General features: G+C 35.7%; 1 protein-coding gene across 1 annotated transcript in view; it reads right to left on the reverse strand.

The window, feature by feature from the left end:
- Positions 1 to 22,931, reverse strand: part of CAAP1 (caspase activity and apoptosis inhibitor 1) — a 35,582-nt gene extending 12,651 nt beyond the window's left edge. The window contains exons 1-5 of the mRNA XM_081941106.1: positions 22,704 to 22,931; positions 19,141 to 19,341; positions 15,919 to 16,003; positions 9,246 to 9,324; positions 4,896 to 4,969 (exon numbers count right to left, since the gene is read on the reverse strand). Of these exons, the coding sequence (XP_081797232.1) occupies positions 4,896 to 4,969; positions 9,246 to 9,324; positions 15,919 to 16,003; positions 19,141 to 19,341; positions 22,704 to 22,826 (562 nt within the window). The 5' untranslated portion in view covers positions 22,827 to 22,931. The remainder of the gene's footprint in view (positions 1 to 4,895; positions 4,970 to 9,245; positions 9,325 to 15,918; positions 16,004 to 19,140; positions 19,342 to 22,703) is intronic.
- Between the last annotated feature and the right edge of the window lie 3,700 nt (positions 22,932 to 26,631).

Genomic DNA, 26,631 nt, shown 5'->3' on the forward strand with positions numbered 1-26,631 from the left:
GTAAATGGGGACCTAGATTGTTGGTGATAATATGCTGACTTTGTAAACCGCTTAAAGAGGGCTGTAAAGCACCGTGAAGCGGTATATAAGTCTAAGTGCTATTGCTATTACTAGGGTCTAGTCAAATTACCCAGATACTGCAATTTGAAGGTTGCTTGTCATTTTTACATAATAAAAACGGCCTGCTAAGCACTTTTCTCATGTGTGCTAATCTCTGTTCATTGTGAAGGTTTCAGAAACCAAAGCTTCTATAAGAGAGTTGCTACCCTAACTATTACACTGTTGGCAATAATAATATATGAGTTGGCAACATGAATACTTCTTTTGGAAAATATGACAGAGAAATAAAAACTTTTTCATACACACAAAAAAGTTAATATTCTGCATTTGATCTTTATATCAATTACTTTCCATTCACATCAAAGTCTGTCCAAAAACTGAGCAGCAGAATACATATTACTGAAATTAATCTACAGCCATTCCAAACAATTTAAAGCAAGACTACTTTTTTTGTCTCTCAAGTCAAAAGTAAAGTGAAAAAGCCTTTAAAAAAACTATTCTGGTTTTAAATCTTTTCTGAAAGAAATGCCATAACTTTCATTGTGTGCGTATATGCGTTGGGTCTTGTGTTTATGAGCTAGGAAGAAAATCTTTAGAAAAACATACTTTCTTTGACTTTTTATGATATAACTGGTATCTGGAGGGAGAAAAAAATCAATACTGAACACTAAGAGAAATGTATAATAAATGCTCTTGCCCATAAAGTAGGAAGTAGCTTTTCTTGGGGAAAAAACCTGGAAAGTAAAGCACTGCACAAGTAATTTTACAGATATTAGAAATATAGATAGTCAGCTGCAGTATATAAATATTATGATTTCATCAGTAATATCAAAATGGCAAAACCAAAATAATCAGTTATGCCTATTCAACTGCACAGAGCTCTATTTGCAAGTTCTGATTTCAGCAATTGATACTTTAAGACTATTTTTTGTCAAACTATGTACCTTTCTGATGATAGATGATAGATAGATAGATAGATAGATAGATAGATAGATAGATAGATAGATGATAGATAGATAGATGATAGATAGATAGATAGATAGATAGATAGATAGATAGATAGATAGATAGATAGATAGATAGATAGATAGATAGAGTGTGTGGGGAGGGAGGGGTTAGCAGAACCAGGAAAATCAAATGCAGAAGACATTAGGCTACCATATTAAATGCAACATATTTAAACTGGGCATAGAGCAACACTTGCAGTGTAGGAAATATAGCTATGATTGTGATTTTCCATTTCTTAGTTACATCTGATTATGCGCCAAGAAATAGTTATGGAACCTTAACGACTACACAGATAGATATACTCCAAAGGGATCCTTCCCAATCTGACTCTTCAAATCTTCCAAAGGTCAACCTATTTGTTCATTTTCCTTGCTGATAGATATCCTCTTCTTCTCTTTTGTTTTACCATTAACAGCATTATAGACTTTTCTAGAGAAAAGCTTCACATAATAAGTCTAGTTTGATCATTTGAGCCTAGTCCCTTGCATCTTAAGGGATAATTGTGGGTTGGTATTTTTGATGATCCATTTGTCAGTTTTCTTGACTATCTACAGCAGGGGTGTCAAACTGGCAGCCCACGGGCTGAATGTGTTACCCACAGACCACGCCCACGCCGACTCCACAAAGGCAAAAAACATTGCGAAACATCGCATCACGAGTTTGACACCTGTGTTCTACAATATTCTCAAAAATCTTCTCCAAAGTTCAAACTACTGTGAATACTCCAAAATTGAAAACCATGAATACGCTTCCTATCCTGTTTCTTCAAAGTCCAACTCTCACTTCCATACAGTATCACAAGTAAATCCATTGTTTGTATGATTTTGATTCGTGTGGACGTACATACCCCAGCATCTTGATATCTTTTTCAAGGCCTTCATTGATACACTACTAATCTATTTGGGCCATTTGAAATTGAATGTGATCATAAAAACTCACCAACCTCCTTCTCTTCTATATGAGTGGTTGGAACATAAACTTTAAAACTGTCACATTAAAGGGTTTTTCATAAAGTCTAATTGATAGTACTAGGTCGCTAATTGAACTGTAACCATGCTATGATTAGGAATGGCTAACTAAACTGTTAGCCATTCCTAACTATGAAAGCAGTGTTGTTCCTTATTTCTCATGTCTTGAGTAGTAAATAGTATGATGCTCTGACTACAAGTATTCAATCCCAATCCAGTTCCATTTGCTGATGCCTAAGATGTCAATTTGTAGTTATTTTATTTTTCCTTTGATGGTGTTGGTTTTCCTGTGTTCGTGTTTTTTACATTCTATATTCCCACTGTAATTCTATTTTTGCCGTTTTGGATTTTTTTTGTCTGCATGGCAACATCAGCAACTAGACATCCTGAAGGCTTTAATCTAACCATGTCATAAACACCACTGAGCTCTTTCTCAATAGCACGTTAAGTGCATCTGGCCTTAAGGGCTCATCATCTGGTGCTGTATCATCAATCACTTTATCCTACGCATCATGTGCATATGTAGAGGAGGGAGTTTTGGTAAAATACAGGAGTCGTTTTCCATTGCCTTCTCCTGCACAGCCTTTGCCACTGTCACTAAAGGTACCGTCAGCATCCTCCTATATTACTGCTGCCCAATATAGCTGCCTACATGCTTTAACTGGGCAGCTGGAATGACCTTCATGTTCTGATGACCCTGTTGTGATTATATACTCTTGGTATATATTCCCAACATGTTTTGCTCATTCATGAATTGACACCATAGAGCAGTGCAGCAGGATAGGCGTGGGGTGAATTATAACAACTGCAGTTATAAAGCAAAAGTTCAAAATCAGTAATTTGGAACCTCTGAAATATGTAGTCATCAATATTGCCTTCTGAGAAATAGTTGTCAATATAATAATCAAATATTCAACTTGTACCTACGAGATGCAATATTTAATTTTCAACCACCTAAGAAAAGCAACCAAATATCATACTGTCGGAAACAAATGAGAGGTGTGAAAGACCAAATGAAATGGGAATCAATAGGATTAAGGAATGGAAAATTATTTTGCCTTGCTAGTCCATATTTACTTAATATACTGTTCAGCTAATCAGAAGCTCTCCAGTGAGAGATCACGTTCCCCACTGAGTAAGCCTAGTTCAAAGATCAGAAGTTATGTTCTGGCATACTCATCTCTTCTTGTCAAAGACAACTGTTCCAAGTGAAAGAAGAACTGACCTGAGGGACTGAGGCAATTTTTTTTATTTTTTTTTAGAGAAATCATTTCTCCTTTTCCTCAAGAATGAGAAGTTATCTGACTCTGAAAAGAAGTGCTATCAGCCTGGATTTTTTTGTTCAGTGCTTGAAATCTCCACAGATGTATGCTACACAATAATGACACAGCTATAATGGCCTAAGAAATGTTTAATTACTTGAGCTGCTTTATTCTCCTTTTTTGCATCGTAATTTTACATAGTAATAAAAGTCTCTGGTGGTATTTCTCTCATTATCTTTCTCATTTTATCAAAATGAAAACCTACATTTGTACTTTCAACTAAAATGGTGAAATTTATTTCCGAGTTCTTAATTTCTGTCTCTGAATCACTTTTTCTTAAGATTTTGTATTTTTCATCTTCAGCATCACAGTGTAGAATAAGAACAGTTACTAAGTTTTGCCATTTTATGCTTGCACATTCTCCAAAGCTCCTTAAAACGTTAACATCCTGACTAGAACTGTTGTCATTGCCTAAAGCCATCATGAAAACGGTGCTGATAAAGTCATAAAAAGGACAAAGAAGTAATCATCTGCAAGAAGTCATCAATTCCCCCTGATAGCAGAAAAGAAAGGGAGCAAATCTGCAGGAAACATGTCAATTCAAAGGTCATACTAGAGTGCAAAAAAAGCAGTATTTAAACTATTCCTTAGAAAGTCACAGCATTTTACTAAAGTTTCATTGCCTCATAATTCTATTCTATTCAAGTCGAATTTTCTTTATTGGCCAGTACAGAAAAATAAAGTATTTATTTACAGAAATAATTAGTGGGAATATGTATCCTAATAAGATCTTATTTGATCCAATCCTATAGTTTGTTGCACATACCTATCATCACAAAATAGATGGGAAACTGTTGAAATTCAAACAAACCCATAAATGGAATTTCTCACTGAATTCATATCCAACTGCCACCAACAAAATAAGTTATTCTCTTCCCTACAATTTCTAACACACATTGTTCCTGTCAACTTTCCAAACTCTAGGTTAGCCTTCTACAAGGCTGAGGTATCAAATAGGTAGGGTTGAATTTTAAAATTTCTACAGGAGATAGATAGGTCATCTGATAAGAATTCTGGGTGCTGAAATCCACACAACTGGGGGGGACAAAATAAAGTTGGACCTATGTCTATGAAGTAGTAACAGATGGAGTTTATCCTCATCACAACTGTGAGTTTAGGAACACCATTTTCCTTTTCCTGTATGGTTGAATGAAAACCATTCATTAATATAAGACAAGAACTGTATGAACAGTAGGACAATGCTGCTACTGAAGTTCCCCTGTTCTATCAATTATATTCTAACAGGAAAAAAAACTCATAGTCAAAATCACGGTTAAAGAATTGTCATTATGAATATTGAGTTTACCTGATGGGAATGTGCAATCCATCTATGCCTGTTTTCTCCTTACCTGACAACTAAAAGCTAATTCAAAGTTTTATATCATATAAATATATTTTTCCAAATAAATATGTAGTGCTAATGGTTCTTTACAATATATTTATATACATGCATGGAAAGTTCCCCACCCACCCAATTTTCAGTCGCATCACATCAGGATACCTAACACAAAACAGTTCGATTTTCTCCAATCCCTACCTTGTTTTGAATCCAGCCCTTCCAATTTGTTTTCTTCCTTCAAAGAAGAAGTAGAATCTATGCTATTGTCTTGCCTGAGAACAAGAACACATTTAAATTAGTTTGCCTTTTATAATTATAAAATAAGCACTTCAAATATATCAATACCTGCTTAGCACACTATTTTATTGCTTGATTTACGTAATGACATAATCATAAATAATAGTAATACAATGAAGTATATATGGTATATTGAGTTTTCAGAAAAAATTACATTAGTTTCCCTAGCCTGCTACTTTCCCCTCTAGATCTGATAAGGCAAGTACTTTCAGAATTCCAAGCCAGCTTGTGAATTAGGAATTTATGGTCCCAATATACCTGGAGGGAACCAAGCTGAATAAAGCTAAACTTGATGCAATGAATCTAAATAATTATGTTAGAGGTTTCTGAAGGCATAATATATTTTGATATTATTTGGGCATAAGAAGAAGACCCTATGTCATTGAAAGTGTACTATATGAACTATATTACCAATAAAATAGCCAAATACAAAGAAGGGCAGGTTCTTGGCTTTTTTTTTATAAATATGAAAAAGGGAGTGTGGCTTCCACTCAAAATCTTTATTTCAGATAACAAACTGAGGAAGGTTCGCCTTTCTTTGCAACTACCCAACCTAATGACTCCAAGAACATAGTAAGCTTATTTACAACTCGGAGTATTGCCTGGTTATCCATACCCTCTGCAAGTGATGACTTATCAATAGTTTCAGTATTTTCTGCATAGAGTAATATGTGATATATTGATCATTGACCTCACCCCAAAGATATGTGCTCTACCTATTGTTGATTCTCCGAATGGGTTATGACTCTTTCTAGAAACAAAAAACCCCCATCTCTGACTTCTTAATAAAATGCTTTCCCAGCTCCATCTTCCCAGAATGGCCTTCAGCATTTTAAGTCCTAAAGAAGTCTGACTGAAGAACTCAGAAGAACTAATAACCTACAAAAAACCTGAAAACAATTACCTTTATGAATGGCAGGCCCACAAAGCCTCCAGCAGTGAATCTGTCTAGTGTTACTACCTTCAGAAACAGAATCTGAAAGTTAATTCTTTCTACATTAGATAGGATTAAAAGGTTCCCCAGCAAGCAGTTTTAGGAACAAACTAGGATGCCTCAAAATAAGCCCACAGTGTTGGATAAGAACTGTAAAACCCACTTGAGGGTGTATCCTCGGATAACTGCTGCATAAAAAAATAAATTCAAACCTTGCATGCAGTGCTGCTCAATGCTACATTTGCAACTGCTAACACCATCACAGTGATGATAAGGAATATGTTTTAACAGTAATTTAGCCTTTATTCTCAAAACTGAAAAATGATTTCAGGAAGGCAATTATACAATCTGCAACAAGGAATAGCCTAGCTCGAAACTGTGGCAAGGACATCTCTTTAAAATAGCCTTATACATTTGACAGGCTATACAGAACTGAAAGAAAAATAACACATTTTCTGAAGAGTTGATGAGTGACCAATTTAAGAGATTTTTACATGCTTTCCCCTTAATGTGAAGATGTCTACTGTACAGTGAAGGGAAACTGCTAAATGGAGGTATCTTATCTGTTGTCTCATTGTCTTTATACAACGCAGTAACGGAAAAGAAAGACTATAAAATACACTTGAGAAAACAGGATACAGTTCTCCACAGGATTTTGAAATCAAGGCAGGCTAGTCCAGTTGCTGAGCTTAATGAGCATTTTAGTCATAAAATTATTTTATATTTATATAAGTAATTTCACACCTGAATTATTTTGTCTAACAATTGTAAATACATATTATGTTAATATACATACACAATCAAAATACTCAATGACACTGCAGGTCAGAATTAAACAAAAGCAGCAGAGTTTTCTGTTCTTCAAACCATTTCATGGAATAATCTTGTACCATAATAATTCTGGCAATATTTTAGATGCCATAGGATTTCTAACTTGTAAAATAACAATATCATACCACAATACCATACAATTCATAGGACTTTTACCTACTTTAACTATGAAAAACATCAATGGCACATACAATCTTGAAATTATCCCACACCTGGACATGCAAACAGTTCATTAGAATTAAATAGAAATTGCAATGCCCTTAAAATTGCAGTACCCTTTCAATACAAAGTTAAATACCAGCTATTCAAAGTACATTACAACCAGACGAAAAATATTTTTTCATACATGCTGGCAAACAGGAGAAGGGTACTTGACAATGATTCCCCTAGTTTTTTATATCCTAACTGAACATAGGATAAAGACTTCAATTCCTGAATTAGATGGCAATCCTATAATCAAGCACTCATCAGCAAACTAAAAGGATGGTTGGCCAAAATCTACTTTTATTGAGGAAGAAACTACCCAAGGGTAATAGGTTCCAAAATAATACATTTTTTTCTTCCTTGAAACTTGCTGACAAATTTCATTTGGGACTCAGAATCGTTAGTTAGGCAGGAGCAACGCAGTAACTTTTTTAGTTCTAATAACATGACTTGTAGTAGAGGTCATGGAAATGATTACAGCCAATCTATTTAGCACTGTCATTTTTCTGACAACTGAAGAGTCTGATACAAAGCCATCTGGAAGAAAAATGTAGTACCTGCTTTTTATCAACCACTTCAGCAGACAGAACTGTACATATACTAATAAGACAATGTGTTGTCCAAAACACTAGCGCTGAGCAATTCTTTTGCTGTCACATACAGAATTTCTGATACAGGGCTGCAATTGGTCCTTTAATATGCATGCATTTTCTGCCATCTTGTGGCTAAACAGTATAAATTTTAGGGACCACGTTTCCCACTTAATTTTCATTTTAACCAAACTACGCCAACTGATAAAGTCATTATTACACCATATCTTTTTACATAAATGAATATTGTTCAAGTTTTAAAGGTCATATCACACAATTCATTTCTAATTGCTGATAGAGTCATTACAAGTATTTATTTCTGGGGAAATGTTGCTTTCTCACAATCTAATATATGCTAAAATATTATCCCCCATATCTATTTACATCAAAATACTTTATTAAATATTGCCTGGTCGATTTTTTTAAATAATAACAAATTTTAAAAAAAGATCATTTCAAAGTCACTTATGGAAAAGTTAATGCCTTAGGTTAGGTTGATTTTTCTTCCTTTCCTGCTATGATTTTACAATAGCTCTATAATTGTCCTATTAGTACGTGTCTATATCTTCTGAAGTTTTATAACACCCACTAAACAAGTCAACTATAGGCTTATTTTAGATTGGAGGGGCAGAAAGAGAAATCAGATCTACAAAAGATGTATTTTAGCAAAGACCTCAGATAACTCAAAATGATTACCATCTGAGAAATAACACAATCTCTTTACAAGGGATACTGTTGGATACTGTTGGAATGTATACCTTTTTGCCTTTCAGATGTATCAAAGCAGATTATAATTCAAGATCAAATTCAATACTTATAATGCCATTCCCTCCTATGAATGCAGTTCAGAATGCAATGACTCCCAATTGAAGCCTGCAATTCTATGTACATTCAGAGAAACAATATTAAAGATTAGGATTTACTTTGAAATAAATAAGTTCATTGTACACATATGCAATCAAGAAAAAAAAGTTGTTCTTAAAGAAAAAGCATGCGGCATACATGAAGAGGTGATCAATGTATTTATCAAATTTGAATGCAGCTTGATTCCTAACAATTCTGGAGAGCTGATTAAAATACCTATGAGGAATATCTGAATTCTAATATTTGAATCTAGTAGATAGGCAATTTTACTTCTTGATTTAATAGTATTTGCTCAAAGTTCAATTAAAAAGCACTATTGGGAATAATATAAAAATAAAAAATATGCAAAATGTTATTAGTAGGCAGGATCCCAAGACCAATATTTTAAAAGTACTATTTTAACTGAATCACAGCAAATACTATTAAACTTTTACTATTTATCACATTTTAGAAACTAACAGAAAACAATTATAGAATTAACCACCATTGCAGTCCCTTTTTTTTAGGGTATTTTCATCTGGGTTTCACAATATTTTGTCATGCAATATTGTGTTTATTTGCACATCCCATAGAGCTCACTAAGGCTTTACATGGAATTTTGCAGGCTTTCATTTTTGTAATATCCACAACAGTTGTTCATTTGTCATATTGCAGCAAGATTTCATACATTTTCACCAACATTTCTATAGTTCATCCAATATTTTGACAAAGTTTTAGCAGGAATTTTGCTGACATTTTATAAGCATTTCTAACTGAAGTTTTAATACAAGACAAAATTAAAACAAACTATCTAAGAACAAATATAATTAATTTATGGCAATTACTTACTGACTGGCTGGTTCAACTATTGTCTTTTCTTCAACACCATTGGTCTCCTCATCACTGTCAGAATCTGCCCCATTCTCACCTTAAAACAAGATGTCAATATGAGATATTGTTTTGGTAGCATTTTTCTGTCTTAATGTTATTCACCAATAAATATTGTTATTATTGTCAAGAAAGAGGCAGTCTATCTATTTCAGAAGGGGGCTTGAAATAAGCAATCTCTAATTGCAATCAGTAACGTAAATATCTGCATTTTATAGACAGTTGGCAATAAGAGGCACTGCAAGCTCCAAAGGTGTACTCTTTCCTAGAAGAGTAGCAGGCTGTTTTAAGATAAACATCAGCTGCCTAGTAGTTGCTCCATATTTATATCCAAGGAAAAAATACCCCACATTTATGTCAGGAGCCGTGGTGGTGCAGTGCTTAGAATGCAATATTGCAGGCTAATTCTGCTGACTGGCAGCAGTTCAATTCTCACCAGCTCAAGGTTGATTCAGCCTTCCATCCTTCCAAGGTCACTAAAATGAGGACCCAGATTATTGGGGGCAATATGCTGACTCTGTAAGCCACTTAGAAAGGGCTGTAAAGCACTGTGAAGTGGTATATAAGTCTAAGTGTTATCACTATTCTTCATGCACAAGAACACTATCATCTTCAACATGGAACACTGCAGAATCATTGCTAATAAGCATAGGCAAAGTTTTATCTCTGTGTAAGTTATCATCTGAACCATGGGTGTCAAACTCGCCATGTCATGTTGCTGTTACGTGAGGTATTGCAATGTTTTTCCCTTTGTGGAGCTTGGGTGGGCATGACCTCCACGTGACGCATCCAACCCGTGGACCACCACTTTGACACCCGTGATCTGACCATTCAGAACCTACAGGTGGTCCAGAATGTGGCATCATGAGAATTAAAAGTGCTGCCATCTGTAAACCTCTTCAATGGCACAAGGTTGAGTTATCTGCAAACCATCTGTCTCTTATTAATTCTGCCTGTTCCAACATATAATGGAATGCATGGATAATCTTGAGAAAAGGGGAGAAGAGATGCTGCCTGGAAAACTTATCAGACAAGAAAGACAGAAGCCCACAATCGTTGAATGGTCAAAGAAACTTAGAAAGGGCCTGCCCTAACAATCTAGCAGTTAAAAGTGGCAGGCAGGAAGTCTGCATTTTTAGACTTGTAAGATTATGTTAATGTAGCCTTACAATAAAGTAGACTTAGCTCATCTAGTTGTGCTTCATGTATGGTTTACCTGGGAAGTCCAACCCAACAAATCCAACAGAGTTGGCAGACACCAAGTCCTTTCTAACAAGGAGTGCTGTCTGATGGACTCAGAAAGAATGCTTTCCTTGTCATGGAGCCTGCTTACCTCCCCACCCACCCAATAATTTGATGGAATTATTTGGCAGCTTATCTCCCAAAATATGAAAGGCCGCCTGTTGGCCTTTCAAAAAGCATTGAATAGCTGGCTATTCCCATAAAAATTGGGCTAGGACACTGAGTGAAACAAAATCTGAGACATTTTTAGAGTTTTTATGGCATTGAGTGATTGTCTCTAATTGTTTTTTAAGATTTGATACTGCACTTGGTTCTAAATTTGCTGTAAATTGCCCTGGTATTTTGAACTGTGCAACCATATAATTCGAATAATAATAATAATAATAATAATAATAATAATAATAATAATAATAATAATAATAATAATAATAATAATAATAATAATAATAATAATAATAATAATAATAATAATTTTTTATTTGTTAGCCGCACCCTCTCCTAAAGGACTCGGGGCGAATAAACAAAAACAATACTCATTAAGATGAACATAAAAGATAGCCGCAAAACAACTTCCAAATTTTAATTTGCAAAGTAAGAAAAAAGTATTACATTTGTGAGAAACTGACTCTGAAAATATTAATCTTAAATATCCCTATATTTAGAGAGATTCCAGCTACATATCCCTAAACTTGCTATAAGTGTCTTATTCTAATTGTATTATAGACAATTGCTGTATTTGTCTGCTGCATAGGCAAACACACTTTTTTGCTTAGTGTTCATTGGGGATTCACAATTTCAAAGACTCCACTGCTTTAGGAATATATAAATGCATCGCACAACAAAAGCATAGTATAATTAATGCATGTGCTTCTATAAATGCCTGTATCTATACATTTGGGACTACTTAGCTATTCAATATCCAAACAATGTCTCAGTAATCAAATCTACCTTTAGTGGGAGGAGCTGACCTTGATGCCAAGTAAGGGCACTGGCAAATCTCTATTCATACTGCAATTACAAAATAGAATTTATGCTTTCTTCATAAGGACAGTTAAAATGGATGTTTGATGTTTATATTCTAGTCCCATCTTGCTTTCCCTACAGTTAACTGACCTTCTCTATCAACACCAGCCATCACTTCACTTCTATTCAGACTTTGGCTTTATTTCATCCAAATCATATAATATCTTCCTCAGATCCCAGCACTGGTTTCTCATTCTCTCCTGCAATATAATTTCCTTGTCTTTATCTGTAGGTCTGGCAGAAGATTGGGCTGGTTTATATACTTGGGGAATGAACTGAAAGGCTATTTTCATAGACAGACAATGTTGATGAACAATTGGAAGATATTAAAAAATGGGTGTTGCTCTTCTTTCTGTAAGATACAGGAATAAGGAAGAAGACATTTTGTGTGAAAATCCAGTGCTTTTTGCATACTTTGCTTGAAAAAAAGTCCTAGGTTTCAATCCCTGATATGATCAGCTGCCAAAACCTGAATTTGAAATTAGTCCGCGACTTGCTACAGTTCATTTAGTGACTGTTCAATGTTACAACAGTACTGAAAAAAGTGATTTATGACCGTTGCAGTAAACACATGGTCACATTATCAAAATTCAGATGCTTGGCAACTGGTTCATATTTATGACAGTTGCAGTGTTCCAGGGCTGTGTGATCACCTTTTGCGACCTTCTGACAAGTTAAGTCAATGGGGAAGCCAGATTCACTTAACAACCGTGCTACTAACTTAACAACTGTAGTGATTCACTTAACAACCTTTGGTAACCTGTGGTAACAAAGGTCATAAAATGGGGGGAAATTACCTTAACAAATGTCTCACTTAGCAATATGTTCTCGCCCTTTAGATGCATGAACTTCAACTCTCAATGACTAAGCTGTCCAGATGATTCTGGAGATTAAACTCTATAAATATGGAGGGCATTCATAGTGGAATAAACACCACTAAGATAAATAAAGTAGAGGCTTTAGGACAAGGCAATGCTCTAGGTCCCATCTTTAAATTTTTCTGTAATTAAAAAACAAATGACTTATTTGATAGTTCATTCATTCTGCATTTGTACAATACAGTATAAATTGTTCTACTACCATTTCCTCAAATCAAGAAATCATGGCAGTTTCCCAAACATACATAAAAGATAAAATAAATAAAAAATAACTAATTATTAATAAAATGCACAATTAAAATAATACTAATCATAAAATGAATAAACTAGGAACAAAATCATTACTAAAATAACATAATTAATCAACTTAAATAATTTGAAGGTAAGCTAAAAATGGCAATAGCGAACTATTTACCAATCATTCTTCATAAGAGTTCCATTTTATTTAGTTTCCGGATTGTTACAAATATGGAGCAAACCTCAGGAAGACTATTACAGTAACAGTGACAAAAAACAGTGTCTCCTGGCTTCCATTTCTCTAATTTCACTTATATCCCCTGCCATGTGACATTTGTTCTTTCCACCCAAAGTGCTAAGCTCCTACACAGGATAACTGAGCTTTTTGGCAGCAGATAGGATTTGCTAGGTTTTTTCATATAGCCAAGCAAGAACAATGAAGAAGCAGAGATAGGATTTATCATCAAACAGCAAAATAACTCAGCAGAAAATAACAGGATTAGTATACAAACCACATTACAGGTCCAAATAATCAGTCTTAGAAAACAAGGCAAAGGTTCTGGCAATTTGGTCAAGTAAAGAAGTTATTTCAAACACTAAGTTACTTCCAATTCAAATCTCTTTCCTAAATCAGATGGTACATATTGGCTCATGTCACAGACCCAGTTCATCTGGGAACAACAGTGGGGTCTAGGACAACTCAGTGTGGCCAACTCGGTGTGGCCAAGCCCCAATGGCCAACTTGCTGCAGGACAATTTGCCATAGTCAGCTTGCCCCAGGTCTACTTGCTGTGAGACAAGAGTTACACTAATATTGAAGCAATGGTGGAGTAGAATCATTAAAAAATGGATGCAAAAGGAGGGACAAAATGAAGTATTTTTAATTATTTTAAATACTTAAAATTGAATTGTTGAATATTATTATTATTATTAATATTATTATTATTATTATTTATTTATTGAATTTATAGACCGCCCCCTCTCCCCGAAGGGACTTGGGGCGGTGTACAGACAGCAGTTAAAAGACCATATACAAAATAGAAAATCTTAAATACCCCTAAAAACAGATTAAATATAAAGCTGTACAATAATAATAAAAATTAAAAAGCAGCCTAAGAAGCTTACCCCAAAAAATTTAAAATACAGGCCAGAAAGATTGAAGATTAAAGCTACGGTTAGGCCAGGCCAGCTAAGTGGAACAGGTGGGTCTTAAGTTTCTTGCGGAAGGAGCGGAGATCAGTGGTTGTTCTGATGTCGGGGGGGAGGTCATTCCAGAGGGTCGGGCCCATCACAGAGAAGGCTCTACTCCTGGGCGCCGCCCGCTGGCATTGCCTAGTGGACGGCACCCGGAGGAGTCCCTCTCTGTGAGAGCGAATCGGCCGCAGGGATGTGTGGGGTAGGATGCGATCCCGCAGATAGCTAGGTCCTGTGCCATGGAGCGCTTTAAAGATGATAGTCAACACCTTGAAACGCACCCGAAAAACCACAGGTAGCCAGTGCAGCCCGCGCAGGAGAGGTGTTACATGGGAGTACCTAGTACTTCCCATGATTGCCCGCGCGGCTGCATTCTGGACCAGCTGCAGTCTTCGGGTGCATATCAAGGGAAGCCCCATGTAGAGAGCATTGCAATAGTCCAGTCGGGACATCACTAGCGCATGGGTGACTGTGTGAAGGGCGTCCCGGTCCAATAGGGGACGCAATTGGCGCACCAGGCGAACCTGGTGGAACGCCCCCCCTGCCACGGCTGTCACATGGTCATCCATCGACAGCCGGGCATCCAGGAGGACGCCCAAATTGCGTGCCCGCTCCACGGGGGCCAGTTGTTCGCCCCCGATGGCCAGTGATGGAACCCACTGGTTGAACCGGGGCGCCGGTAACCACAGCCACTCTGTCTTGGAGAGGTTGAGCTTGAGTCTGTTACTTCCCATCCAGACCCGTATGGCCTCCAGGCACCGGGAGGTCACTTCGACGGCATCGTTGGGGTGGTTCGGGGTGGAGATGTACAGCTGAGTATCATCAGCGTACAGATGGTACTCGACCCCAAAACCACGAATGATCTCACCTAGCGGCTTCATATACGTGTTGAACAGGAAAGGCGAGAGGACCGACCCCTGCGGCACCCAAGTGAGTGGCCTCAGGGTCGACCTCTGCTCCCCTGTCAGCACACATTGCGTCCGGCCGGAGAGGTAGGAGGAGAACCACCGCAAGACGGTGCCCCTCACCCCCAACCCCTCCAGACGAGGCAATAGGATACCATGGTCGATGGTATCAAAAGCAGCTGAGAGGTCTAATAAACCAGGATGGAGGAGCAACCCCCATCTCTGCAGTAAGTTGACCCAAGGTGAGTTGGCCGCAGCAAGTGATCCCGCCACGAATTGGCCATGGCGGGTTGGCCGCACCGAGAAGTACCTCAGTGTTTGAAATAACTTATTTACTAAACAGACCCTTAAATAGAGTTATTCCAAAGAAAACTTATCTGCTCCTTCACTTGCCTACGCCTTTCAGCCTCACTCTTGCCATGGCTCACATGGACTTGGAAAGTGCTTGGAGGAGCCCTAAGTGAGATCAAAAGCTAAAGATAACCCAGCAGTAGGAGCCACTTCTTTCTCACTTTTCCTGTTGCGTTCTACTTTGCGGTACCATCCAAGTCTCCAAGTCTCTTCTGGTTTCTCCTAAATCATTTTGTTGTTCTGCAGGAAAGGAAGTTATATGATCCTACCTATGACTTGACAGAAACTAAATATGTTTCTTTTTTCAGATGATGCAAATGTATCTAAATACTCAGAGTCAAAATGATCAAACTTTGTAATTCTAAGCAAAACATATTTATTTTGGATATTTGAAGCAAGGGCTACTGATTTCATTTGGTATGAATTACTCCATAGTTTGAAGCTCAATAATTCATCTAATGGCACCACATAAAATAGAGGGCTTTCAACTCTTGTCGTCTCTAATTCAGATATTTAAATTCTAATTTTAATAGCTATAGTTGATGTCTAGAAAGACACATAGGTTTTAATCAAATATGTATATTCCCAGACCATATATATGATGTGCAAAGAAATCCTGCTGAACTTAGTAACAGTTACATCTTAGTAAACATACATTTATATAATATTTAGTTTTTTGCTACAAAAATATTTCTAATTTTCTTAATTGAAACAAAGCTGTGTCCTCATCTAATCTTCAATAGTTGTTACTCCAAATTTTAGAATAAGCAATCCAAATGTTAGTTCAGTATATATGATATTTACCTTCAAGAATTTTCAGTAACTTCTTTTCAGATATAAGATCCAATTGTTCAAGACAAAGCCTTTTAATTTCTTCTATAGAACAGTTCTAAGGAAATTGAATAAAAAAGAAATGTTTCTATACAATAATTAAAATGAGATACTTTAGATAAACCAAATTTAAACATACTTGAAACAAACTTAAAATCTTGTAATTAATTATTAACTAAAGTTGACTTTAAATAGTAATATTAAATAAATAAATAAATATATATATATATATATATATATATATATATATATATATATATATATATATATATATATATATATATATATATATATATATATATATATATATATATATATATATATATATATATATAGTCAACAATTTAAATTTATTGGCATAATCAGAAATTAGCATTATGGATTAAACACATGTTTTACATAAACAATCCAATAGAATCATAGGGCTGAAAGGGCCCTTGGAAGTCTTCTAGTCCAACCCTTGCTTTAGGCAGGAGTCCTTATTCCATTTCAGACAAATGGTTGTCCATTTTTTTCTTGAAAACCACCAACAATGGAGTAGCCACAACTCCAGAATGCAAGCTGTTCCATTGACTAATTGTTTTCACATAAAACAGAATGATCCAGACCTCAACAGAGAGAACTACAGAGAAAACTAAATTATGTGGAAAAATTGGCAGTTTATGTATCAGTAATATATAAAACAAAGATAATGTGTTGGGATCCACATTTGATGCAAAAGATACATGTTGGGATGTATCTTATACATCAACAGTTCATTAAAGAGAAAAAAATGTTTTGGGGTAACTGCAAGTGAATAACAAAAATGAACTATGAATTATGTTCAGTTAAACTGTTTACTATTTTTCAGCCCTAGTAATTTGCCCTTGCCTGAAATAGATTTGGAACTTGCAATCATCACCATAGCCATTTTATGAATGAACGGCAATTCTGGATATTCCAATGTGTTTCCTGGCCCCAAAGCATCTCCAATATTAGAGGTGTAGCTTTTTTAAATTGTCAGAACAGTTAAGGGGTCAAGAAATCCCACAAATGTCCAGCAGTTTCACTCATTGAAACCATGCCAACAATCTCATTTTTTTCCTAGTAGACCCCAAGTTTAATGTAAACCTATCTCTATTGCAGTCTTCTAAACAGGCATTCCCATTGTTTTGGGGTATGCTGAAAAGTTTTACAGTTGCTAATCTGTCCCTTTTTAAAAATATATTTTAATTTTTTTTATTTTTTAAAAACAATTTTACAAAACTAATTATTGTGAAGAAAAACAAAGATAGATTTAGGATATCACAACTGAATATCAGTGCCTTTCTCACCTACTGAAAGCTTCATCAATATTCTTAAGAAGCACTGAATAGTAACACCTTAATGTTGTTTCCGTTTTATTTTTAAATCCTGCTTGCTTCTGATTTCTAGTTAGTTATTTCCAGGCAAAGATGTCAAAAATCCTTTGGGAGTAGTATGTTCTTTAATTATAAATGACTTATTTATAAACTGCCAGGTTGCCACCAGGTTCTTATCTGGTGTTATGTCCAATTAAAGAAAAATTTCAATATCCCCTTGGAAAAGCTGTAATTATATATTACATTATTCCATATGCCACAGTAATTAACGTTATTTACATTTCCAGTCTGATTTATCCCAAGGACTATACATCAGCATTTATACCACAGAATTTATTAATATACATCCACATAAAATATATAAATACTAGCTGCCTTTACAGCATCTTAATAACTGAACAATTTAATCCATATAAACTACTACTGAACTGTCTTACAATTATATAAGGTGCACACCAATAACGGTGCAGAGTTTAATTGGCAGGTTAATCAATTACAGCTTTCTTGATGAATCAGTGAGAACTTATTTAATCAGTAAAAAAAGCCCACTATAATTGATAAGGTTGTAAGATTGAGATGTCTTGTGTTGAAGATTTTCAAATGTTGGTGTGATATTGCAATAAGGAATAGAAAACAAACAGAAAACAGTAATTTCCTTTCAAAAATATATGGTAGGTAAAACCTTTTCTTTTAACCTTTTCTAAAATATGCACAGTTGGGGAACAATTTGGGGGAAAATAAACTGAAGCCACACCCAACTTCAACTGAGAAAAGGAATGACACCCACAGGTAGCGAATGCAAAAATTTACTTTTTCAATGTGAAAAATGCAATAAATTAACGGTAGTCTGTCCAGGTGATGATGGAGAGATGGTTTAACATTAAAACTTTAAAACTGATTTAAAACAAACCGGCAAATCCTACATTCTACACTCTTAAATTCTGGCTTACTAAACTATGTTATTTCACCCAATTTATCATATTTCAAAAAGATCCCTACACTGAGTGTGAACAAAATGGATGTACATCTAAACAGTAACCAAATAGGTGTTAAATAAAGATGCTTTTATTGCATTGCACATAGTTCTCATACTGAAGATTTTGCTATTCATATTTATTATGAAATGGATATCTATGGATTTATTTCCAGAATATCCCATAAACACAATTATTATATGATTATATAGGTAACATTTTTGCTCTGATTATGTCATAGTTATGACTCATTAAAAGAATCACACACAGAATTTGATGTGGGAATTTCTTTCACCCGCCCATCACCGAAGGATGAAAACCAATATATCCTAGCATAGACCACGGATTATCTGCCCGACCTCAGATTTGCAGTCTAGTGATAGTAAATTGATACCATACTATTTCATACTTTTCTTTATATATTTTTTCAAAAATAAGAGATGGTAGCAATGTCATAAGCACTGTGACTTCATCATTGTGATAAAAAGATAAAGTTTTAAATTATTACCTTTAAAATCAAACTCTATTTAAATTTTTATTAACTTGTCATATCTCATTCATGTGTTTGTATGTGTGTACACACACAGACACGCATACATGCGCACATATACTCAGCCTTCTCTTAAATGTAATAACATAGATATTCACATGAAGCACTTTTTTGAACCATTTTAAAAGCTGCATCTTTTTCTAGGCTCATGAGATTAATTTCACAAGTTATTCTTGGCATGGGTGTGTACAACCAATATACTTCATGGATAAAAACATGTTTACTTTTTAATCATTTTTTTTAAAAAAAGTATTTTATGTGTGTTCCAATGTATTGTGAGGCACCGTTTTTTAAAAGAATTTGCACAGCTCTAATTGATATACTTCAATACCTTTAAAACATCAGGCAACATCTTCTGCAATTTCTTCTCCCCTATGATATAAAAGCATTGCTGAAGCATTTCCTTCTTGTCCGTAATATAGAAACTGACAGGCTTTAATTGGATAGTCAGATCTAATCCACCTTCTTCTATGTCACTGGGCTCTTCTACCACATCTTTCTTTTCTGGAACCTGAGCAATACACTTGGTTTCCTAAAATATGACACACAAAAATAACCAATACATACTTGATTGACTGTGTGGTATTCTCAGCAAATAAACTATGACAAAGAACTGACACTTGAGTCTCATGGAGTTCAGTATAGATTACTCACAAGTGAATCCATACAGAATTGCAGTTTGAATCAATGAAGCTTCTAAAATTGCTTCCTACTGTTATATAGTCTAAACATCATAACACTCTCTAAGTTATGACACATTCAGTGACAATATTTTAATATGGTCCATTAAGCTGCTCAATTTTGCATGTCAATATTATTTGAAAGATCATAAGGCCTGCAAAGGAGTTTACAAATGAATGTTGGAAAGGAAGACTAATAGAATAAGGTTACCATTATATACAACTAATTGGCAGAATAAAAAAGCAATAATAGAAACCAATAAATGTTTTATATATAATTTTGTTATAATGTTGCGTATACTCCAAAGGACAACTTATATGTTTTAAGAAATAAATGAAGGATAAAGTATTGGGTCATTTAAGGGAGACACAATATTTTTGAACATCTAAGGGCATGGAGAGAGAATAACAAAAATTCAGAGCTATGTCTCAAAAAAAATCAAAGTCATGAAAGTCTTGAAAGAGGAAGAAAAATTGAACCAGACATTGGAAAAAAGAGGAACTGGAGAAAATTAAGAACTATCACATTATTTGTTTACTGATTACTTTGATTATCACAAATGATTTTCTGCAGAGAAATGCTCCATACAGAAAGATAAGGCACTGAATGTAAGATTAGAGAAGATTATAAAACTTGAAGATGACCAGTATAAAGATCCAAAGATAAATTACTAGAGGTCAGAAAAAAGTCACAATAACCATATTAGCACCATAATTTAGCAGAGGACTGAACATGCAGGACAAAGCAAGCAAGCCACTAAGGAACAGCCAAGGATATATTTTAACAAGTATTGAAATATAGTGAGTTGACCTCAAAACAATAATAGCTCACACAAACAAAAACAGAAAAGGGTAGCATAAAATGTAAGAGAGAACACTGTAAGTTCTCAGATACAGCATTTTCAATATATCAATACCAAGATCCATAAGATATAATGAAGTCATTTGGAGCAATATGTGTGTTTTATAACTTATTTTGGAATGCTATGATGCTTAAAATATGTTTTTTCACTGATCCTTAGAATGTAATTGTTGGATGTAATAGTATCATTCCAAAATGCAATCTAGATTTTGTAGTTAAGTTTATTAAAAAGTCATATAGCTATTAACATACTGCATAATTCATTCCTTTTTTAATGATGTACAGGTAGTCCTCGACTTACAACAGTTCATTTAGTGATCGTTCAAACTTATGGCACCAAAAAAGTTATTTATGACCATTTTTCACACTTACAACCATTGCAGCATCCCCATGGTCACATGATCAAAATTCTGATGCTTGGCAACTCATATTTATGACAGTTGCAATGTCTCTAGGTCATTTGATGTGACCTTCTGACAAGTAAAGTCATTGGGGAAGCCAGATTCACTTAACAACCATGTTACTAACTTAACAATTGCAATGATTTATTTAACAACAGAGGCAAGAAAAGTCATAAAGTGGAGCAAAACTCACTTAAGAAATGTTTCACTTAGCAGCATAAATTTTGGCCTCAATTGTGAGGACTATCTGTAATAAATTATTCATGCTATTATTCAGATATCACATCAAGCTCAATGGCATTCTTTCCAAGTAGGAAGACCAAAATCATAATTCAGTCATAGAAAAGGCCAACAGATTGTAAGACCTTGTATGAATACACATGGAACAGGGTTTTGCTTCCCATTAGATGTGTATTATTTATTTGTTTGATTATTTTTATTTATTTACTTATTTATTTTCTGCCCATCTCATTTAGAAGTTATGCTTGGCCCCTTACAACACTAAAACCATAAAAGATAAATATTTCTAAAATGGTAAAAATGGAATTCTAATGGAATTCTAATCAAAGATAAAGTTATAATTAAAAGATGGGGAGGGATGGAGCAGGACACGGAGGGTGGGGAGGTGGATTGTCTCTTAATTTATCAACCGCCTCCAATCTGGCACTCTCCTGTTGGGTGGGCACAGCCAAAAGATTAGTTTACAAGTGTGACCATCACTAGGAAAAGAAAATGTAAATTGGAGTAGTACAGTAGGATATTCTGCAGAGACAGCTCTCTACTTGCCTTGCAGAATTGTTTCTACCTGATATTAACTTCTGCCTCTGTATCCTAATCTCAAATTATACTGCTGAAAATACAGACCCCTGCCAGTTACATCAGACAGCCACAACCTCACATTTGCAGGAAGACCGTGTTTTTACAATTGTTAAATGTTTACCTTTTGAGCATTCCTTGCTCAGGCTAAACCACCAGATGCCATCATTCAGTGTTCAAAAGTTTTATTTGACCCATAAGACAAAAACATCGGCAAAGGTTGCAAAGACATTTTATAGTCAGGTGCAAAACAAGTAGTCTGCACATATCTACTTCTAAAATTTTCAAGTTTTAATTTCCTAATAATCATCTAGATGAGATGGGTGGCATAGGAGATGGATGACGGAGGGAGAGAAAAAATAGCCAAATTTCTCATGTTCTAATTGGCATACTTTATCTCTATTGTTATGAGCCTTAACATTTGTCCTTACATCCCTTTCTACTCTATGCACCTACACTCTTGCTTCTGTGTAACAAGAAAGCACTAATTTCCCTTCTAAGATGGCCTAGTTCAGCTTCTTAATATTTTAAATACTTTCTAAAAATATTTTGCCCTATTAAGTTCCAGAGAATAAAGTAGCTTGCGTGTTAATGGCAACGGAGGTTTTCCCTAAGCATGTTTGCTCATAGTTAACTAGAATTTACTCCCTCAACCAATCTTATGGGTTCACCCAACACATGGACAGTTTAGAAACGTTAACAGCATTTAATCGCATTTCTTACTCAGAAAAGGGGCTACCACTTGCCAGATTTCCAGAGAAAGGGCAGCACCTTTTCGGAGTAAGAAATGCTATTAAAAGATATACATATACATTGATGAGGTGAGCTCACTTCACAATCTAATCACTTGATATTTAATTGCCAACCCACTTTTGATTTGATTGAACTAAGGTATGCATTTTCCCTTAGTGGCTTTTCTGCTCTCTCTTTTTTTTTTTCGTTTTGCCACCCATTATTTTTTGTGATGCGAGTTTTAAGAGTTAAAAAGAAGACAGCCATTATCCCGCCAAAACAGGCGCGCGAAGGGAACAGGCTGAAGCTGCGCTTTCTTGTCAAGTGACTCTGATAACTGTACTCTGCGCCTGCGCAATTCAGCCGCTCTTCCCTCGCAAGACTGACTGGCTGTTAAAGATACCTCCGGAAGGCCGCGGGTTGCCTCAGTGCTCCGCCGTTTTCTTTCGCTGCCACCTCCTTCCTCTTGGCCGCTTAAACGGGAGCGATGTCGCTTCTTCTCTTTAGAGAATTTACGGCCCGTCATGGCGTCCGCAACCCCGAAACGGTGGCAGTTCCTTTAAAGCGTCTTCAAATATAAAATAACCCCATCAAACAGCCATCTCGCGACTGGAGGGATCAGCGTTACGCTCAGCTGGACCCCTGTCGCAGCTTGCTTACGTCATTCTTGCGACTTGTTCATCCTAAAGATACAAAATCCTGTAGAGAAAAACGAGTATCTTTTATTTGGAAGCAATTGGCAAAGAGGGTGTTTTTTTTGTTATTGTTACTTCATGTACGTTACGTTACAGGTAGTCCTCGGCGTACAAGAGTTCATTTAGTGATCGTTCGAAGTTACAACGGCACTGAAAAAAGTGACATGAATCATTTTTCACACACTTGATCATTTCAGCATCTCAATGGCCATGGGATCAAAATTCAGATTGGCAACTGACTCATATTTACGACGGTTGCAGTGTCTTGGATTCATGTAATCCCCTTTTGCAACTTTCTGACAGACAAAGTCAATGGGGAAGCCAGATTCACTCAACAATCGTGTTACTAACTCAACATCAATGAGTCACGTCACGTGGCAAGAAAAGTCCTAAAATGGAGCAAAACTCACTTAATAAATATCTCACTTAGCCACAGAAATGTTGGGCTCAATTGCAGTTATAAATTGAGGACTACCTGTATTATCAGTCCAAAGCTGACTTTGGAACTATTCCAGCTTCAAACAAACATTGCTCAGGTTGCTGCCATTTAGCCCACATTCAGTACACTAATTCAACTATAAATTCCCAGGGTCATTGGTTATCATACAAGTAAAAAGAATAAATACCAGTATTTGATAATAAGCAGAGATATTTTTGGAGGATCTGAAATAAGCAGTTGTACCATTTACATGAAAAGGGCAGCCTAGATAGAGTGTCTGAAAAAATGCAGGTTAATAACAGCTTTGGTAATATGATAGCCTACAAATATTAATACATTCTGCTCTTCTTGGAACCACCCAAATATATAAAAGCCTGACATTTTTTTTAAGAATCCATGCATTTATTTCAAATGGATATCTTCTTGGTTTATGTTCAGTTGAGGGCAATCAACAAAAACCCTGTGTCAAATTTGATTTGACTAAGTGATTTAGTGAAAACAAATACTCTTCCTTGGGGCAATTTCATGGTGACAGAGCATGAATTACTTCATGAATTCAAGTATATTCTGTGAGTTGATGGTAGTTTTATGTGGAAGCAGTATAAAAATAATGGAAAAAACAAAAGAGATTTTGTAGGTCAGACTGAGGTTTTGGGGCCCAGTGAAACCAAAAATAGATCCTTGTTGTTATACACACTCCCCTTGGACAAATCTGATTTATGTACCTTCACAATCATGGATGATTAATTTTTCCCACTGTCTCATCTAACAACTGATCTTTTAAAGTCCATTATTAATAATGAACATAGATTATTATGAAATCTGACATTTGTGTGTTCCCCTGTAAAATAAAATAAAAAGAGAGTCCTCGCTTTGATTTATATATTTGCACAATGTTGGTATTGTGAAAAGTAGGATTCTACAATTTGTATGATTTGGTCGATCACAATTGTGATCTATGAATTTCAGTGGTTCCAGTCTAAACAGTATTTGAATCTATGACCACCATGCTCAGAATCAGATGTTATTTGTACCTGTTGCATAATTGAAAACACAAATGTAAAGGTATTTCCTTTCAATATAAATACTGTATGAGAATTGCTCATTTTGAGAAAAAAATATTTGTAAAAAGATTCATGACTGCACCTTTTTTTATTGGCCCAGCGGTTAAGAGGTTGGCTTGTTGACCAGAAGTTTGGCACTTTGAGACCCAAGTACCATGTGACATGGTGAGTTCCTGTTCTTCCCCCAGCTCCCAATAACCTAGCAATTCAACAAAATTCAAACACAAGTAGATAAATAGGTACCATTTTGGTAGGAAGGTAATGGTGCTCCGTGTGCCTCAATGTATAGTCAGTGCCAGGCCAGCCATATGACCATGGAAGTGTCTTCAAACAATGCTGGCTGAAGGAACTAGGAAATGGAGATGAGCACCACTCCCTAGAGTTGGACACGACTGGCTAGGGTGGTGATGGTGAACCTATGGCACGTATGCCAGAGGTGGCAAGCAAAGCCCTTCTGCTGGCATGCGCGCCATCGCCCCAGGTCAGATCTCTGTGGCATTTCGTGAGTTTGTTTCTCTGCAAATGACGAAACAGAAGCTCATGAAAGATCTTACCTCTTTATGTCTGTCCACGCACATGCATTTTTGTGCATGCACATTCATGCACATGTGTTCATACACACATGTACACCTTTCAGTTTGGGCATGTGCACGCACAGTTTGGGCACTCGGTGCCTAAAAGGTTCGCCATCACTGGGCTAGGGCAAACCTTTACCTTTTCAATATTGTTTAACAGAACACCCATGATTTTAACTATATCGATGTTTTCCACCCATTTCTTGTAGGGGAATGCAGCATTCAAATATTTTATAGGGTTGGAGGAATGCATCTGCCAGGTTTACAAGTAGTTACTTTGGCCCTTCAAGGAGAGTTAATCTATTCTGCTTGTAAAGCCAAAACATCTGCCTGCAAATGTTCTCTCTTGATCCTAGCAGCTTTCTAAAACTATTTGCAGAGAATATTGAAATATTTTGAATATGGAACTGGCAGCAAGACAATAGGGCAATTTCATAGCAATCCAAAGCAAACATTTGTACCTTTAATTATAGAAACAGAAAGGTAGCTATACCAGCAGTCTCTTAAAAAGAAGAGAGGTAAGCGTAATGTGCTCATCTTTTATGTCTATGATTTTTAGAATCAGAGGTCCCATCTTCTTCATCATCATCTGGTAACTGTATAAAGCAATAGAGAAGAGCTACAACCATCTAAAGCAGTAAGATATATGTATGCTGGACCACTCACATTTTTGCTATTTCCATAACTTTTGTGTCAGCTGTGTTAGGCAAACCAAACCAATTATAGATTAATATCTGGTGCTAAGATATTATTTGTTACTCAAACTTAACCAATGGCATTCTGATTGTTTTGCATATAGGCACCAAATCTAAGACAGAAAAGTTTGAGAACACTCCTTTCATACCACTGAGTCTAAGGAAACTCTCCATAATTTAGGGAAGTGTATAGATTCCCAGTGATGATAAGCACAGATGATGTTTACCTAGTTTGGGTAATGAAACATCTATTAAGAAAACAACCAAGTTCAGAGAGCACCAAGGACCTCTTTGACGCCCACTCACATAATTTTTTAACTAGGGTCTTATTCATTGTGATCAGAATTAGTCAATTTGGTTGTTTCAAATATATCACATTCATAAGGTAGAATGATTTGGGGGTTGAGTACAGGGAGGCAAAAGTAACATAGGAATTGCTGTATCCCTACACTAAGTCATTATGGCTGGGGCTTTTTATGCTATAGTAGATAATAGTTTGATGCATTTTCTCTGTAGTTTGCAATCTGTTTATGTCTTAGCAGAATACATGAAAGTTTGAATATCTTATTAACCCTGTTAAATATGATATTCAGACTTTGATTTTGAAACTTGATAGGTCTCACACAAAATTTACTTGTAATTTCCATTTCAATAAGAAACCACCTCCTATAAACGAAACTTCCCAAAATAAATTGAGAACATTCAGAATGGAAATAATTATTTGCATATTTAGCATTGCAGCTGCATTTCTAAATCCACAAGTAATGATAAGCATGGAAGCTGCATGTTTCTGATAAGGAACTAAGAAATAATGCTGACATTTAGGTATAAGGGCTTAGACTTTAGATTGAGCATTTCATCAA

Source organism: Natrix helvetica, assembly GCF_964273705.1.
Source record: "Natrix helvetica genome assembly, chromosome: 2".
NCBI lineage: Eukaryota > Metazoa > Chordata > Lepidosauria > Squamata > Natricidae > Natrix > Natrix helvetica.